At 45.6% G+C, this 19,582-nt stretch overlaps 1 protein-coding gene across 2 annotated transcripts in view; it reads right to left on the minus strand.

Annotated features, from left to right (window-relative positions):
* Positions 1 to 10,328: 10,328 nt before the first annotated feature.
* Positions 10,329 to 19,582, minus strand: part of Ccdc170 (coiled-coil domain containing 170) — a 73,588-nt gene continuing 64,334 nt past the window's right edge. For both annotated transcript variants that reach the window (XM_060373203.1, XM_021644475.2), the window contains 2 exons: positions 14,194 to 14,430; positions 10,329 to 12,477 (listed from right to left, as the gene is read on the minus strand). In XM_060373203.1, coding sequence (XP_060229186.1) covers positions 12,289 to 12,477; positions 14,194 to 14,430 — 426 coding nt within the window. In that variant the 3' untranslated portion in view covers positions 10,329 to 12,288. The remainder of the gene's footprint in view (positions 12,478 to 14,193; positions 14,431 to 19,582) is intronic.

Raw genomic sequence — 19,582 nt, forward strand, 5'->3', positions numbered from 1 at the left:
TTACACTGGGCATCAATTACCAGGAAGGCCCTGTAGACCATGCGTATCGTATGTTTGTAGCGTTTCCTCCTAATTGGAACACTCCCTCCTGGAGATAAGTTTCTCAAGGCTCAGGAAATAAAGAACAAACCTTAACAAGACTCAGGAAGTTCCTAAAGTTTACAAGCCCCAAGGCTCTATAAATAGTAACAGCTGCAATGGAAAAGAGACTCTGACAAGTGAGATCCTGTGAGAGATACAGAGAGCTCCAGAGAGTTATCATGCATGCTAGGGTGGGCTTTTCCATGACACAGCTGGCTTTGCACACCCCATGCTCCTGCAAGCAGCACCTCACCCATACTCCTTTAGCACGTATAGCTCATTAATACTCACAATATTTAACAAATCCACAGATCACTAAGCTAGACTTGTGTGGAATCCTTTCTTTGGTTTGTCGTCAGTGCCCTGTGTAATGTGAGTAGAATTCCATTCCTATCTCCCCCCCCAAAAAATCATACAACTATCTACCTAATAGACCACCCCAAAGAGCAGAAAAGTCAATGTGCGGTAATTTCGTCTAGAAGTGAGGTCATTAAATACAAACTAGGATGAGTGTGCAGCTGGCTGACCTAAAAAATAATACCTAACAAATCTTTGACAGTAACGATATGCCAGGCCCGAAAAATATCTGTCATTTCACTTAACACCCAACTGTGATTGTCTCCGTTGTCAGTTAGACTGGACTTTAGAATCACCAAGGAAGCACACCCGTAAGGCTATCTCTAAAGGTGTTTCCAAAAAGGCTTAATGAAAGGGAGAAAACTCGTCCTGTGTGTGGGTGGTCTACAGTCCATAGTCCATGGGCTATTTTCCCAGACTGAATAAAAGGAGAAAACTGAGTACCAGGATTCATCCTTCTCTCCCTCCTGAATGTGCTGTGGCTGCCTGTTTCGTCATTCTGTCACCACAGCTTCCCTTCTGTGATGAACGGTATCCTTACGCTGTGAGCCTCCTTAAATTGCTTCTTATCACAGCAATGAGGGATATATATCATTTCTTTTTTCTTTTCTTTTTTTTTTTCTTTTTTTCATTTCTAACTTCATCTTATAGGCGAGAGGACCAGTGCACAGAGATTAGGAAGCAGCAAAAGGTAAGTGCCGGTTCAAGTCCTGTGGCTTTGACTGCAAAATCTGCTCTGCACGTGTGTCTGTCCTCAGACCCCCAAACAATGTCCCCACTTGTCGTGGCTATAAATTGCCTTCCCAAAAGTGTTGTGTACGGAAGACTTGGTCCCCAGGAAAGGCAGTTTGCATAGGAGGCTTTGGGGAAGTGGCGGGACCACATGACCTCCGCCAACGGGTTAACTCATGGAATGGAGTCAAAACTGGGAGAAAGTATTGGGAGGTTGTAAAGCTGAGGGGAGTGAGACCAGTTGAAGGAAGCGGGACTTTGAAGGGTTCCCTCTGCTCCCGGTCCACCACGGGGGGGAACAAGTTTCTTTCTCTAAGGCCCTCTGCTATGACTTTCTGCCTCTCTGTGTCCCAGGAACAGTAAATCCAGTTGACAATAGGCCAGAACCTCTGAAGCCATGAGCCACATAAAGGGTTCCTCCTCTAAGTTGATTCTATCCAGGACTTTGTCACAATGATGGCAAACCTAAAATCCCACTGCAGTGATGAACTGTGGCTTTCAAAACTAGTTTTCAACGTCTCATTGAAGCCAATTGGCCTGGTACCCAATGCAGGGGTACAGAAAAAGCTCCTAGAGACCCAGGATTCTCTGCCAGGTAGATAGCTTTCTTTTTTTGAGTCACTGTGACCTATTCCAGACTCAGTAAACCTACCAAACACACACACACACACACACACACACACACACACACAAGAATGCACACTCACACATACTGAGAAGGGAGGACCTTCCAAAAACATGGTACAATACAGAAAGGTGAAAGCTCCAGGGTGAGATCATCCAGTGTGGGACCAGCACCAGCCACTTCGCCCATCGTAGATTCTTTTTTCGCCATTAAAGCAAGGCTGATCAGAATGTCAGCCAACTGCCCAACAGCTTAGGAGAAGATTAATTTTGACAAAGCTTACAAAATGCTCAATGTACACTTATAAATAAACAGTAATACTCTTTCGTATAATTGTGATTTAGTCATTTTCAGAACTTATGTGGAATCTGCCTTTTCCTTGCTAATTATCTGAGGCACATACATGATTTTATCACCCCTGAAGGTCATCATTGCCACTTTCTAAGGACTCTTCAACAGGACTGTTGTGGACAACTTAGTAACTTGTATGTAAGAAAGAATCTAAAAATTATTTCTAAATACATTTCTTGGCCTAGGCTAACACAAAAGCTTGACTCTCAAAAGTATGTAGCAATGTCCTCCAAAGTTGTAAATTATAGATTGTGTTAATGTTGATCTGAGCTCAACCCCTGGTAAGAGGGTAAGAGGAACAAATTACAAGGGCGAGGAACCCCACTGACCTATGCTCTTGTACTTTGATTAGTGTTGTGCATTTTTACCAGAGGAAGAAAAATGTAAGGATAAATATTGAGTTAAGAGAATCGCAAATACTTGGCAGAATTGTTCACATACTGTACAGATACAGCCTTCTTCACATCATTACAACCATCCAGAACTGAAATACCATGCATGTGACTGGCCATTGAGCTACATTACACAGTGGAAGTGTTTCAGGGACTCGTTACGACCTCAGTCAACTCAGACAACCACAACTAAGTAGAGGCAGGATAGAGTGGATGACTTAAACAACACCAGTTCATTTCCCACTGCTGTGGAGGCTGGGAGTCTAATGATAGAATGACAGCTTGGTCTGGCTCCAGCAAGGGCTTTCTTCTATGCCACTTCACTATGCCATCATATGGTAGGCAGAGAACAAGCCACAGCCACAGCAGCAGCTGTTTATGCTACTGATTGATGATGATGATGGTGACGATGGTGATGATGACAATGCAATGATGATGATGGTGATGATGACAATGCAATGATGATGACAATAATGAAGATTCTCCTTCTCAGGACACTAATCCCATCGTGGGGCCTCTACCCTCACACCCTCATCTAGAGATAGAGTTCACAAAGACTCCATCAGCAAATACCATCACAGGAGAGCTTAGGACTTCAACACGTGAATTTTCAGGAGATACTGACATTCAGCTCATAATGCATGCAAATTCCTCTAGATGCTTTAAGCATTGTCACAAGCAAAAGAAACTCCTGAAAAATGTAAGGCTAAACTAATGCATACAAATTATCTTTTCAGTTCTCCAATGCACTTAAGATGTCAAGGTCCTAGAAAGAACAAAATAAGGCTTGGGAAGCAGAGCAAAAGAGGAGCTTGAGTGTCCATTAGAATATTTTTCCCCAGAACATAAAAATTACAGCCTTGCTAATCAATTCTGTTTTGAGATTTTTTTTCACTTATATTCACAAAGCGTGAGCCAGCTAGAACTGGTATAAACCTACATTTGACTACTTTCTACTTTAATGACCTTGGATGAGTCTCTGTTAATCACTTTACCCCGTTTAACCCGTTTGCAAACATGAGGCTCATAATCCCACCTCTAAAACTCTTGGTGAACATTTTATGGTGAGCGAGTGTAGAAATGCTGTTTGGGATTAAATAGCCATCTGTTGACTATTTATTTGCTCTGTCTCTTTGATTGGCTTTTCTTTCCTACAACAAACTACCTCCAAAGCCATGGCATATTAGGAAATCATTTTTTGAAAGCCTTTATCACTGACAAATAAGAGCTTTTATCTAAAAGCTCTACATTAAAGGATTAAGATATTTTGCAAACCTCAACAATAAAATTAACAATTACTTCCAAACATGGGGTAGGAGGCCAGCCAGACATTTCCCATTCATTATACACTGCCACACTCTAGGAATTAATTGTTAGGTTTTATATCTACGTTAAAATCAGAGTCTCAATGAAAGCCAAGCTTTTTCTTAGGTGTCCAGAAGGTAACACACAATGCAGTTGGCATCAAGACCACGATGTGGGCTTGATCCGCTCTCTACTAAACACTGCACGTTGCAGTTGGCCTTTTCCTCTCTTCGCCTACCAGGCAATGCCAGGAGGGTCCTTGCAGCACAAAGCTGCCTTGGTGCTCTTGCTGTTTACAGATGAAAAAGTGCTGCTCTGGGGATAAACCACCTCCTGCTCCTCAAGCCATCTTACAGCGCTGGATCCCTCCGCGAATGACCCGAATCCTCTCTGTTAATTCATGAATGTAAGAAGGAGCAGCATAGAATTGGGGGTGTTGTGATTGGAAAATCAACATCCATTTCTCTCCTCTTACCATGAAGTGTTTTTCCCAAACATTAAAAGGTCATGAAATTGCTGGCTTTCCCCAGGGTCAGATGATTGTTCAAGGTTCCTGAATAAACTGCATTGAAAAAAAAAAAAAAAAAGGTCATGAAATAATGAGTCAAAACAGCTATTGTTAATGGAACAGAGCCCCATGGGGTAACACAGCACAGCACAGCAGACCACGGCACAAATTCCTGTGGATCTTTTACTTCACACAGACATGGATGTGACTGTGTGGTCCTGTGAGGGACAAGAGAGTGTGTGGAAAGGCTGGAGGAATGACCTTGTAGTGTGCCTTCCAGCCCTCTGGCCCTGACAGGTAGAATACTCTATTTCCTGGTATGCTCTACAGTAGATTCCAGATGCCACTTGAGTTGAGCCGGTCAGATGCCCAAGTGTGAGATCTGGATGTTGGCAGTGGTCACAAGGCCACTGCCACAGCTACTGCTATTGGACACTCGGTAGGTAGGCACACTCGGTTCTCTGTGGCATCACTAGCAGAGAGCACAGCACGCGGTCAGTAGGTTTGTGGTCCCTGAGAGGACAGGAACTCAGCGGGTACTTCCTGGTCCAGAGACCTGCAGGTGCAGTGGGGGTGTCTGGGGTTGGAAACAAGAAGGAAGACTCTGGAAACAGTGGCTCCAAACCACGTGTCATGCGACTCTGTATCACTGGCTTCCTGCTTGTTCTCATGCTGCTGTGTGCACTTAGGAATGTCCACAGAAAGCTCAATCATGCTTCTGTCCCTTCAGCCCTCAGAGGCTCCTGTGACTTCCCCTATGACAGACCTCTTCTTTCCTGTTCTAATATAAGTAACACCTGTGAACTGTTAAAACCACCGAACATTCAAAATGAGGCTGCTGGGTGGTGGTGGTGGTGGTGGTGGTGGTGGTGGTATAGGCCTTTAATCCCAGCACTTGGAAGGCAACGGTGGCAGGCAGATCTCTGTGAGTTTGAGGTCAGCCTAATCTACAGGGCAGCCAAGGGGAGACAGCCTCAAAAAAAGCAAAACACACACACACAAATATATGTGTGTGTGTGTATATATATATATATATATATATATATATATATATATACTAACAAAATAAATGAGGTTATTTTCTGGTTCTCAACCTTATACTAGGACTTAGTTAAGAGTCCTCATGAAGACTTGTGAAAGAAGCAAAAAATATCACTTCTCACTAATATTTCTATTTTGCTGTTTAGGGGTTTTGGTAGACCCTGTAGTACTGAGTGATGGAGGAACAGTGGTTAGATGATTGATAAAACTACATCACGGAAGACAGCGAGGCAGTTTAGTGTCTTCAGGCCTAGATCCATAGAGGATGTGTGAATTTGTCTTGAATCAAGTTTGCTGGAAAGACTGTAAAGCAGTGGGTTGGTCAATGGCCTACAGAGAAGCCAAACTTGTGAGAAAGTAAAAGGCTGGCTAGGGTGTGGCAGCACTGTGTTACCGTCCAGTCCTGCTTCTGCTGCTGTGACAAGGAACTTCAGGGAGGAAGGGTTTATTTAGCTTACAGTTCTGGTTGCACTCGTTGCTTTGGAGGAGTCAGGATGGGTGGAGTTCAAAGCAGTTCGCATCGTATCCACAGAGGAAATAAAGCAGGTAGGCCTGCCTGCTGTCTGGCCTGCTGGCTCCTCTCACAGTGCAGGCCACCCTTCGCAGGGAATGGTGCCGCCCCCAGGGGGCTGGGTCTTCCCACAGCAGTTAGCAGTCCAAGCAGTCCTCCACCGGATCATCCGACCTAGATAATTCCTCCATTGCGACTGCCTTCCAGGCTAATCCTACGTTGTGTCATGTTGACAACTAGCGCTAACCGTCACACGATCTTCTGAGAAAGGAAGGGTGAGAGGCTGAGAGGACCTTCCAGGGCATCACTGAGGGACAAATGCCAAGTCTGTGTGTCCTTGCATCAACCACTCACTATATGAGAGTTTTCCTAGTAAAATGTCTGTGAGAGAAGGGCAAGATTTAAGTCCTGGAAAGGGACTTGGATAAGGGCTGTCAGGAGGCAGCAGCCCTGGCCAGATCCAGAGCCAGCACCTCGCAGGCAGGGTGTGTGACTCAGAAGTACAAACCCTGGCCTAGCTCACTGACAATCTGGCTTCTTACCTGTGGAGCCATCACTTTAATATTTAATTTTATCTTTGTATAAAATTCTTCCTGAATTTACTTGTCCATATTTTCCATTTAGACAGGCATCTGTCTTTTTATTCTTTCTTTGTTCTTCTTTCATACAATACACCTCGACCACAGCCTCCTCTCCCTCCACTCCTCCCAGCTCCCCACACTCCTTCTTCCCCAGAGCCACTGCTCTGAAGGCCTATTTCCTAAGCTACACAGGGGGCATCTGGCCCTTACCCTTCTGCCTAGGGGAAAGTCTCTGGACCACGGGCAGACACTTTCAAGGATCTCAAATACACAGAAGGAAAGGGAGAGCGGGCTGTGTGGGAAAGGGGAAAACTGCTTTCGGAGGGGAATGACTGAATATGTCCAAATATGGTGGAAATGAGCTATGAATGGAGATGTGGACAGAAACATCCCAAAGAGAAACAAGGAGCTGGGGGGCATGGGTTTCTAAAACTGTGAGTGCCCAGGCAGGAAGCAGAATTAAGCTAAACTAGGGAGAGGGAAAAATATGTGTGTACGTGTACACATAAAAGTTGTTATTAGGATGTGCTAGCCAGAGTGTTTCCTGTAATGGCTTCTATTTTCTAAGCGAAATCAGAGGATATTATCCCCTGAGAAGGAAGAAGGAAGAGATGGGATAAAGGCAGTGAGGAAACGAATATTTTCAAGAGTTGTTTCAGAAAATGGCAGTGAGATCCAACTGGGAAAACGGTATAGGATGACCAGTTGGCACAGAGGGCTCTGAGGAGATCAAGGTTGTGGATTTGGGATGCCACTTAACTGTGATTTTATGTTATTTTCTCCAGCCTCATTCAGTGGGGCAGATAAATCAGCAGAAACAGTGGTTGCTGGTATTAATTCAAAGTTGAGGACAGAAGAGCAAGGAAATAAGAAGTCAAAGGTATTAGGAGGAGAGTGACTGGAGAAATGAACCATAAGGTCTAGGCTGGCTCCAGGTGGAGTAAAGATTGACAGGGCAAGAAGGAGAAAAAGGAGTGTCAGGGAGACTCAGGTACAAGGAGCAGCTGTTAGAGAGAATGAGGTAAAGGGGGAAGAAGATCACACTGATTTTAATGTTCCGATCAGTGCAGACTGCACGGATATAAATTCTTGAATTTCTGACCCTCCACTGGAGTATGGCCAACCTACCAGGGACCACACTCAGAAAACCTGACTCTCCCTCTCCCAGCTGTCCATAGCTGGGGGATAGCTGTCCATAGCTCCTTGGCAAGGAAAGAGACAGCATGTTCCACTCCCTCTTTGCATCTCGGGTTTCGTCCATCCTGGGCTTGTGCAGGCTTTTGTGCATGCTGTATCAATTTCTGTGAATTCATACGTGCACATGATCTGTTATGTGTGGAAAACAGTTTCCTTGTAGTCATCCGCTGCCTCTAGCTCTGAGAATCTATCCACACTCTCTTCCACAATGATCCCTGAGCCTTGGGAGAAGGAACTGTGATACTGACGTACAGTTTAGGGCTGAGCACTCCACAGCCTCTCATTCTCTGCGCTGGAACTATGTTGGTGTCTCTCTCTTATTCTTTCTTAATCTCCATCTACTGTAAAAGGAAACTTCCCTGGTAAGGGTTGAGGGATGCACCAGTCTATAATGATAATCATGTTCATTTATCAGTGTAATAGCAGCTTCTCCACTAGGAAGCAGGCCATAGCCCCTGACGTCAGTGCCACATACAGTTTCCATCTTTCGGAGTGACCCTAAATCCAATCAGAACACGCTTGGCTACTTCTATGACCTTCGTGCCGCTGCTGCACCACTAGACATGCTTTGACGGGCTCGTCCTTACTGTCGTTACGGGGCCCACAGTTGTATAACATGAATTACTTTCCTCCTCTGGGAGTATGCGTAGCAGCTTCCAGCACTATGAGCTAGCCAGTGGGGATGAAGCTTCCAGATGAAGACCTGTTTGATCTCTCCATGGCCTGTAACTCAAGTATGAGGTATCTTCAGCAATAGGATCTTACCATCAGGATCTGGTGAGTAGCCAAGAGCATTGGTGGCGCCCTGTCATGTTTGGGGGTCCCATCAGGCCTCACTGGCCAACAACTCCAGAAGAGGTGACCCACCCTGGCACTGTGACTTTTATTTGTTAGTCTCTGATATCTAGTTGAAACATTGTTGACCCATTATAAGGTACCTCCATTAAACGCCACTACACAAACTGAAAGAAGACTTCCCAGTTAAAAATTAGTCACCATAAAATGTTACCCCAATAAAACTTAGCTGCCTCTTCTGCATGCTGTTTTGACATCATCTCACAGATGTCCTCAACAGCCCTTCAGCCCCCTCACCTCCTTATCTAGATCACTGGCCATTCCTCTGCAGAAGACCAGAAGAATAGAGTGTGAATTTAGATGGAACAAAGCTTAGAAGGTTTTTTTCTGAGATATTTTCTGAAAATATTTAGATGCCTCGGTGACCAAAACAATAACCCCAATAGCAATTCCCCTCGAGTGTATTTGTTAGATGAGTTAGTATTAAATATTTAGGACCTTATCTAAAAATCACATTCATCTAATGCATTTTATTGGACGATATAAAATACACATGAATATTATATAAAAACAAAGCTTAGCACAGAAATGTGAAGCCAGCCTGCCAATCCTGGAACCTGTGCACAAAGGAAAGGCCAGCAACCAACTGGCGTTTTGACATGAAAGAAATGGCTTTACCAATACATTTTCCATTTGTCCAGGAAACAAACAATTACCGTATACACGAACTGTCTACAGGCACAGAATTTGTTTACACTTATCCCAGATTCTTTGCACTGAAAGCCCCTGGGGAATAGTCAAACATTCTGAATATCAGTAAGTGTATCAAGAACTGTGATTTATATACACTGAGCCATACATTTGGATAAACAAAGGGTAACTTCACATGATAAAGTACAGTTGTAACCACTGTGGGTTTTTAGTCTCTTATATAAACCCTGACAGGTAACTAATGACCAATTAAAGGAAAAATAAGAAATCAGACATCACTCTAGATCGATGACAGTCTAGCAGAGGAGGTAAAGCTAACCTGGCAGGGCTGCAGGAGGCCTGGCTGGTTGGATAGTTGGTCCGCTGGTTGTTTGGTTTGAAACAGTTTCAATATGTAGCCCAGGCTGGCCTGAAACTCACTATGTGGCCCAGAGCGGCTTCAACCTTCGAGCAACCCTCTTGGCTCTGAGAACTGAGATTCCAAGAGTGTGCCACCAGGCCTAAAGGAAGCAGTGTATCTTTAAAATATATTGGGTGGGCCATTCACTCTGCTTTTGAAAGAATATTTTCGTGCTTTTTTTTTTTTTAAACCATTCAAATCAGTATCTAATCTTATTTGCAGCCTAACTGATGGCTAGGTCTGCACGCTCTCCTGTTGTCTTGACTCAGCTTGTGCCTTGTTTGTGGCTGTGGCTTAACAGTTGGTTGTACATTTCTCATCTTCTCTTCAGTGTTGTGAGGCACTGGGATTGTTGGTTTATTTATGGGCTTGTTTGTTTAATAAGACACATAAAAGTACAAGCTGTGGCTAGATAGATGACTCCATGCAAGCCTGACAACCTCAGTTGAAATCCCAGCTGGATCACTCAAAGGCTGAGTATGACTGAGCAAATGGTTGTAGCCCCTCCTGCAGAGACAGGAGGATGGCAGAGCGTGGTTGCTGCCAGCCTAGCTCCAGGCTTGTTGAGAGACTCTACCTCAAGGAAATAAAGTGGAAAATCATAGAGAACATACCTGATGTCCTTGTCTGACCTTCTCATGCGTACACAAAGGCACAAGAATTTGCATAGACTTGTGCACACCTCTCTCTAGCTATAGCTCTAGCTAAAGCTCTCTCACACACATACACACAAAAATCAGGGACAATTTAGAAATGTTTATTTTTTTAAATTTATATATTCATTTTACATCCTGATTGTAGCCCCCTCCCTCCTCTCCTCCCAGTCCCACCCTCCCACCTTCTTCCTTCTATTACCCTCCCCCCTCCTCAGAAAAAGGGAAGCCCCCCAACCCACCCCAGCACATCAAGTCACATCAGGACTGAGCTCGTCCTCATCCACTGAGGCCAGGCAAGGCAGCCCCATTAGAAGGAAGTGATTGAAACGCAGACAACAGAGTCCATGTCATAGACAGCACCTGCTCAACTTACTAGGGAACCCACATGAAGAATAAGCTGCCCATTAGTCACATATGTGTAGGGGGCCTAGGTCCAGTCCATTTATGGTCCTTGGTTTGTGCTTCCATCTCTGGGAGGCCCCACAGGTCTAATTGGGTTGACTCTGTTGGCCTTCTTGTCCCCTCCAGGGCCTTCTATACTGTATTTCATATATGTAAAATCAGATAAACTGTCCAACAGAAAATGCTCTCAGTGGTGCTAAGAATATAGTTTTCTGAAACATATTTGTCCAACAGAAATTTTGAAAGAAGGGAGAGACTACTCTGTAATAAACTCAGGCATGAAAAGTGCTGTTAAGCGTATTTGGTGTGCTGCGAATAAAATTGAAGAGGATTTATTCACCTGTCAGACTGGGCTCATACAAGACACTTTAAATGTAAAGAACTGAAGTTAGCCCTGTCCAAACTTTCAAAGCCAGCACTTAGAGTGACCTGGGAGTGTTAGTAAAAGCAGGCACGTTTTTATCATCTCAGACCTGTCAGAGCTTTCAACTAAGTCACTTTTTAAACTCTGTCACCTTTAGACTTGTCCTGACTGGACTGCAGGCTAGCCTTCCTTCCTTTTTGCCAGGGAATCCTCGTAGCCTCAAAACTGCGGAGAATCTGAGGCTGAGCTCTAAGAAGCACAGCCTCTGCCTCGTACATCCTGGCTCCCACACTAACCATGTAGAACACGTGTTAGCACAACTGTCTCTGGGCCCTGGAAAGCGTGTAAATAAATGTGCTCAGACTTCACCATGTTACCCTGATCTCATGGCTACACTTTGTCTGCATGGATTGGAATGTCACCCAGAAATCTATAAACAGGCACAATTATTATGTGTCAGATTTTATGTACATGGAGAGAGAGAAGGTTTTCTGTGGGCTGGACAGATGGCTCAGTGGTTAACAGCACTTGCTGCTCTTGCAGAGGACCGAGTTCAGCTCCCAGCACCCAACAAGTCTCACATCAAGTGCTTTACACTGCCTGTAACTCCAGTTCCAAGGGCCCTGACTACCTCTTGTGGGCTTTGTTGGCACCTGCGCACACACAAACACACAAATGTAACTTTAAATAACATTTTTCAGAAAACTTCTTCACATGATTATCTTGAGCTTTAAAGTTGCCAGTAACGTTCCAGCTTGGCCGTTCTGCACTGTGTGCTCATCGGTGCCAATGCAGGCATGACCCAGGGGATTCCCGTGGGTCTCGATGTGCTAACTAACCAAGTACAGATAGTTTTAGTGCTTAGTATTCCTCTGGGACTGGCACCTTTTTTACATTGATTTCTTTTGTGGGTAAGAGAGTGAGTGTGTGTATGTGTGTGTGAGAGAGGAACAGTGTGTGTATGTATGTGTGTGTGTACACTTAGGTAACAGCCTGCGTAGTAGGCAGAGGGCAGCTTGCAGAAGTCAGCTCTCTCCTTCTGCCATGGAAGTCCCAGGAACTGAACTCGGGTTGTCAGGCTTGGTAGCAAGCGCCTTTACCTGCTGAGCCATCTCTCCGGCCTTTGCCATGGCCCTTAAGGAAACCTTCTTTGCCCGTGATCTACTCTCACTAAGTCATCATAATATTATAACAGTCACACTCCAGTCAGATTTCAAAAATACTAGGAATCTGTAAACTACCCAACTTGAGGATTATACCCTGTCTCTCGGTTCCTCCCTCAGTGCAGAAGTTCTGGATGGCACTGTGAGCCTTGCTCAGCACTCACATCTGTGAGGCAGGCACAGGGAACAAAGTGATGGTGGTGGATCAGTCTTTCTAGACATTTGATGATGTCACAGTCAGGAATCACGAGAGAGGTCGTGTTCAAGCCCAGCAAACTGGAAACCGCCTCCCGGAAGTCCACCAGCTGCAACAGCAAGCAGACACACGTTAGCTGGAAAAGAAAATACACCACTGTTGCCGCTCAAAGCAACAACAAGAGCAAAGAGGAAAACCCCAATCTGCATGAGGGAGGCAGATTACTCAGTCTAGCCTGGGTGACTAGGCCTGCCTGCTAAGTAACTTCCATAAATCCTTGCAGGTTCCCCAAGCTTCAGCAATTTCATAATCTCCTCTGAGTCAAGAACCCTCGGAAATCATCCATCAGACCTGACCTCACTAAGTCTGTCCTGAAATCCTCGACAAGTGAAATGACAGCTGGAGACATGCTCTGGGGCTGAAAGGGTGCTCTACAAATGTTGGTGTGAGCCTGTCAATGAGTGATAACCATTTCTGTGTGGGGCTATCAAAAGACAGAACGAGTTGATGAAAACAAGGCGGGCTTCTCCATCCTTCCTAAACCACCCTGCAAGGACTGCTGCTTCAATGTACAGTGCCATCACCGGCTGATCTGAGACTGTTGGATGCCCATCAAGAAGTGGGGATGTAGAAGCCAGGGACAGTGGTTAGAATGGGGCTGTGTCACTTCACGTTCTCTGAAGGTGGTTTCTGTGGCCCTAGGCTAACACAGGAAAAACAAACTTCACTAAAGACCTTCCAATGCAGAAAAGACGGGATCCAGTCTGCAGGTGGAGTGCCATCAGAACACCAGCCAAGCATGCCAGGCTCATACTCATGTATCCCCACCTTCCTTACCATCAACGGTCCAGCATGGGAGATTTGCATATCCCACACCCAGAGTGAACACTGAAACCTCCTCCTCGGTGGGATGGCTCCACCGGCTCTGTGAGTTAGTTGGGCTTGAATGAGATCATGGGAGTAGAGTCTCCCTATCACTGAGTCCCAGAGCTTTTGCCATTTGAGGATTCCAGAAGATACCCTTTATAAACCTGAGACCCCATCTGCTGACACCTTGACTCTCCAGCCTGTAGATCTAAGGGAAGTAACTGCCCTTCTATGAGCTGCCCCGATTCCCACACTTCCTTAAGGCACCTCTATAGAATAAGGTACCAGCCTCATCTTCCCTCAGACTTTCCCGCCCTCTTGAATCCGGCCAACACTCACAATTCCTGGGATGTTTTCTTCCTGAGAACCACTTGCTCTTAGAATTTGGCTCTTCCCAGCTCTGCCTGACACATGAGCCAAAGCAGAGTGGGGAAAAAAAATCCTAAAACCAGAGTCCATTCTCTGCCCTTTTCAGCTTCAGAAAGTGACACGCTACGGCAGAAGAGGTCAGACTGCCCGGGACAGAGTTCTTTATGTTTGACCTGATGTGCTCAGGAGATAAAACTCTCCTCCCCGCAACCAGCCAGTCAACTCGGACTTCCTTTATGGCTTACATCTGCGCTTGGTCAACCATGAAGTCTGGGTGCCACTGCGTGAGATTGGAGGCTGTTTCCTGCAGCCGATCTCTGTGGGAGATAAAGCTTCTCTCTGGCTTCCAAGCCCTGCTTAACATTAAATGCGATGAGGCAATCTCCAGAGGCAATTATCAAACACAGTTTAAAACATCTCATCACCACCAGAAGCTGGGCCCACACTGGCTTTCTATTGCCTTGATAAGAACATTAATTTTTTTTCTTTCTTATAATCTATGCCGTGGAAGTATGAACAGCTGTCCTTGGCTGAGAGACTCATGATGATTATTGGCGTGTCAAAAAGTCCTGAGGAAAATTCCACATACCTGCTGTTCCCTCCGCTCGGCTTCATCCAGAGACTTCCTCATGGTATTCAGTTCGAAGACTGCCACCTCGATCATGGCCCTGGCCCTTTCCTTGTATGCCTTAGCCTCCTCCTCAGTATTATCCAGCTCTGACTTGACCGACATAAGCTTTTTCTCCACTTGCTCCTTCATTTTCTCCAACTCGTCTCGGGATTTGTTTAAGTCTTCAATGGCTTTGGTCTGCTCCAAAGTTTTAATCTACGAAGTCAAGAGACTGGCGGTCATTTCCCTTGTACTTCCTTAGGAGAACTGTGTACAGAGAGCTGGGAAGTCAGTGAGACTCACTTAACTTTTTTGTGAATAAAAAATTACTTCAGCCTGTAATCCCAGCATTCTGAGAAGCCACGGCAGGCAGATCTCTGTGAGTTTGAGGCCAGCCTGGTCTACAAAGCAAGTCCAGGACAGCCAAGACTACACAGAGAAACCCTGTCTCAAAAAAAAAAAAAAAAAAAAAAAAGATGTATTTCATACCAGGCAGCTACAAATGCCTTGCAAGACAGCGTAAGCTAGATGAGCATGACTTCAGTCATCATGGCTTATAAATGATATAGTACAGTTCTTCTTTGGGAAGTCAAGCCAATAAAATTGCAGACAGCATGGCTCTGGAGTGAGGTCGCTAAGCTAGAGCCCGTGAGCAAGCTGGACGCCGCCTGCTACCCACTGTGCCCCTGTGCCCTGCAGATAAACAACAGCAGTGGCAGAATGCCAGGTCTTCTAATGGTGTCACACGGGAGCCTCTCAGCAAGTCTCCCTCATTGCTGTGAGGGGGCTCTCCATCAATGGTCACTCAAGAGAATCTCTAGACACGAGCTTGAGGCAATGAAAAATGTCACCACAGCCTATGCTGACAAAGGGTAAACATGGTCCCAGCTGGAGACACAGCCCAGGACCTTAAAGCCCTGACAGAGCTCCTGGCATAACAAGTGTGTTGTCCCTCTGAGTTTATTTAAGATCACACCATAGCTGCTTACAAAAGAACTGAAGCAAACAACTGCTGTGTCCAGCACAGATCAGGGACAGACCTGACCTGACGGGGCAAGTGAGGGAATGAAGACAGACAGACAGGCAGACAAGCTGGGATCAGGTGGTCTATTCTATCTGCTGGAGAAACCACGGTTCCCCAGAAGCTAAGCATTCTCATTCTATAGAATGAACAGAGAAGCAGGCCTAGTGCAAACAGCTGGACAAGAAAGTGGGTTATTTCATACAGCTAAATAGGCAGGCGGGAGTATGGTATACAAGTGGATCAAAGAGACAGGTTTGGCTAATCTTGGTAGGAGCGGTCTCTGTTGAAGAGCTGTTCAGGCTGTAAAAATCAAGAGAAAGAGCTGTGGTGGGCATTTTCCACACACAGCCAACAGCCACACTCGGACCAAAGGGAGGCTTTGCCATTCTTCCATGGCTCCGAAACTCTGGAGTCTGCAGACGTGAACCACAATATGGGTGGACTACAAGCATCTTGAGCGAAGTAAGCTAGACACAGAGGAATTTTGACAACATTCTACCCACCTGAGAAACATGGAACATGCTAACTCATATGACCCGGGGCTGGAGAAAGGACAAAATGGGAGTCATCGTGTGGCAGGCACAGACTTTCAGTTTGGGGCAATGAAAAAGTGCTAGGAATGAGTGGCAGTGAAGCTTTTACAGCCTCTGGATTCACTCAGCGCTGTGGTACACACCCAGGAACAGCTAGGAGTTTATGACATGTTCTTTCATGGCAACAGTAAGGAATCTGAAATAGTTTTGTAACTGCAAATGGTTTTAAATGACCATTAAAAATAAACACAAGCCAGGCATGGCGGCTGTGATGGCTGGTGGGTTGACTTGACACGACAGAGAGTCACCTAGGAAAAGAATTTCAATGGAGAATTACCTAAAATCAGATTCCCTGTGAGCACATGTACACAAGAATATCTCGACTGCCTTAACTGAGGCGGAAAGGCCCAGCATGGGAGGTACTGTGATCTAGGCATTAACTGAGGCGGAAAGGCCCAACCCAGCATGGGAGGTACTGTGATCTAGGCATTAACTGAGGCGGAAAGGCCCAGCCCAGCATGGGAGGTACTGTGATCTAGGTATTAACTGAGGCGGAAAGGCCCAGCCCAGCATGGGAGGTACTGTGATCTAGGCATTAACTGAGGCGGAAAGGCCCAGCATGGGAGGTACTGTGATCTAGGCATTAACTGAGGCGGAAAGGCCCGGCCCAGCATGGGAGGTACTGTGATCTAGGCAGAGCAATAGAGCTGAACATGAGCAAGCAAGTAAGTAAACATGCATTCATTCCTCTCTGCTGTTGACGGCAGCTATGATAGAACTAGATGCTTCAAACTCAGGCCGCAGTGACATCACTGCAATGATGGACTGTAACTTGGAATTGTGGGTTAAATTTAACCCTTTATCCTCTAAATTGCTTTTAGTTGGGATATTTTATCACAGCAACAAATATGAAATCAGGACAGTGATGCATACTTTTAATCCCAGCATTTGAGAAGTGGACACGGTAAGATAAGGAATTCAGGGCCAGCCTTGTCCACACAGTGAGTTCAGGTCAGTCTGGACTGCAAAAGAGCTTAGCTCAAAAAGAAATCCAAGTAAATAAATACAAACAAGCTACAAGACGATAACTACTACAGCGGTTACAAAAAAATAAGATGATTACAAAAGTTAGCAGAAAATTAGAGAGTCGAAACACTCACATACTGCTGGATGGAATACAAGATGGTTCAACTAATACAGAGGGCAGTTTGAAATGCTGAGTATCTGACCCATCAAGAGAAGTAAAACCACACAAGAAGCTGTACACAGAGTTCATAGAAGCACTGCTCATAGTGGCAACCCAATGTCCACCCAAATGTCCATCAACTGAATTTTGGGGAAAACATAGTGTAGCCACTCAAAGAGCAATAAACAAGAATGAAGTGCTACGACCTACTATAGCATGAATGAACACTAAAAACATCGTACCAAAAGAATGAAGCCAATTGCCCGAAAACCATATAAGTATCTTCTTATGAAAGGAAAAGGTAAGATGTGAGGCTAGTGGGAAGAAAGAATGGGGCATTATAACTTAAAGTTATGGATGCGGAGTTTCTTTGAGTATGCTAAAAATATTTTGAAATCAGGTACGGTCTGGATAAGCCTGTAAATATAATTACAGAAAACACAGAAATGCATATTCTGAGACAGTGGCAGTGTTTTGGAAGGTCCTAGACATTAAGTGATGCAGGAAACTGGTTGGTGTGCTTTTCAAAGTTAAGCATCTTCCTCAGCTCCCTCTTCAGTGTCTGCTCTGTGTCCACCGTGAGGTGAAGAAGCTCCTCAGCAAGTCTTTCCCAAGCTCCCAGCAGCACAGGGTTCTACAGACGCACACAGAGCGAACTAACTGCCAACTAAACCTCTGAAGCCATGAGCAAAGGCTTCTCCCCTTCAAGCTGCTTCCATCAGGTGTTCTAGCTCAGAGACGAGGAAGCTGATACCTGGGGTGAAGAGGTGACTGTCAGGAAGGACTAAATTGATCTGCAGATCAGAATGCTGACTGAAAGTGAAGAGAGACATTAATAAATTTGGACCACGGGTGGAGGCTGCAGTCAGGGGATGGCGTATTCTTGGGTGCTAGCTTTAGGACGCGTCTTCACTGTGACTGGGCGGCTGGTGGGTGGCATGAGGTGGCCTGACCTAAGGTCCTCCGTATCTCATCAGAAAACAAGAGGAAGGCTAGAAACTATTCTAAGACGTGATCTGGAGGAAACATGATGATTTGAGGTACGCATGAAAGTCTAGCATGACAGTCAGACTAACCCTGCTGTCTAGATCACGGGAGTCTGCACCAAGTGCCTGCTGCTTCACTCATAAAGTCAAAACCAGTGCCGCAGCCTTCCAAAAGCCAACTGCTTTTGCTGTGGTCTGGATGCCTGTGCCCGCCAAACTTCCTATACCTTCACCCCCAAGGCGATACCGTGATAGAGTGGGGCCTTTAAGAGGTAAACAGGCTGCGGTTCAAGAGAAATAGATACCTGGGGTGGTTTCAATAAGGGTGGCCCCATGGGCTCATATATTTCAATGCTTCGTCACCACGGCATGAAAGTCTTAGATAGGATTGGAAGGATTAGGAGGTGTGGCCTTGTCGAGGAGTATCCCTAAAGGTAAGCTCTGAGGTTTCAAAAGCTCAATCAGGTCCAGATTCTCTCTCTCTCTCTCTCTCTCTCTCTCTCTCTCTCTCTCTCTCTCTGGATGCGTATGTAAAGATCTCAGAAACTGCTCCCACAGCAGTCTGCCGCCATGCTCCCCACCATGATGATAGTGACAATGTCTCTGAAACTGTAAGCAAGCCCCCGATTAAATGCTTTGCTTTTTCAGAATCGCCTTGTCACAGTGCCTTTTCACCTCAGTAGAACAGTAACGAAGATGCCCTCATAGCAAACAGAAACAAGGCACTGTGTGCCCTGATCAACAGGTGGAGCTTTCCTGACCCATGACACCAGGTGAGGACACAGCCAAGAGGAGTCTTCTATGAAGCAGGAAGCAAGATTGCGCAGACATCAGATCTGCTGGCACCTTGACCTTGGGCCTCCCAGTCTCTAGGACTCTGAGACCCACATTTCTATTGTTTATAAGCCACCCAGTTTGTGCATACTGTTATGACAATCAAAGTCTGGTATTTTTCTGGAGAGCGAGAGGCCAATGACAGGCATGCTTGACCTCAGAGCCACTGAACCAGTTCTGTGGGGTGAGACCAACTGTCTCGGGGCTCCGAGCGCAGCTGTGAACCAGTCTGGACGTCACAAGAACACTGTCTGCGGCTCTTGGAATATTCTGAAAATAAAATACCAGCCACTAGGGTGAGGGCAGCACAGAAAATGGGATGAGGGGAACAGCGGCGCAGGTATTAAGACGGGAACGCACAGATCTGCAGGACTGTGGTGAGGACTCATGGCTCCCACATTGTCAGAGTCACGTTCAGAAACTGATCTCTGGTCAAATTCAGTGTGTCTCGATGGTAAATCCTGACTCCACTGTAGAGAGAATGTCTTCATTCTTAAAAAAAAAAGAAAGAAAGAAACTTGGGGAATTCCTGAGGTGTGGCCCATTAAAGTTACAAAAAGCCCCCCCCCTTCAGCTTTCCATTCAGATTGAGAAAACATGCTAAAATGTCTACCAGAGGTGACGGGTCACAGCTTAGAGACTAGAAGTGAGGGGTAGACAGTCCTGAGGAGAAGAAAGAGGAGCAGACTCTGAATAACCACAGGCTTTATCAAACCAGAGATGCCATGTCCCTGCAGAGCTTAGGGGACAGCCAGAGAGTGAAGAAATGACAGACACATGGGCCAGTGTGTACATGGAGCAGTCT

This window comes from Meriones unguiculatus, chromosome 20 (genome assembly GCF_030254825.1).
Source record: "Meriones unguiculatus strain TT.TT164.6M chromosome 20, Bangor_MerUng_6.1, whole genome shotgun sequence".
Lineage (NCBI taxonomy): Eukaryota > Metazoa > Chordata > Mammalia > Rodentia > Muridae > Meriones > Meriones unguiculatus.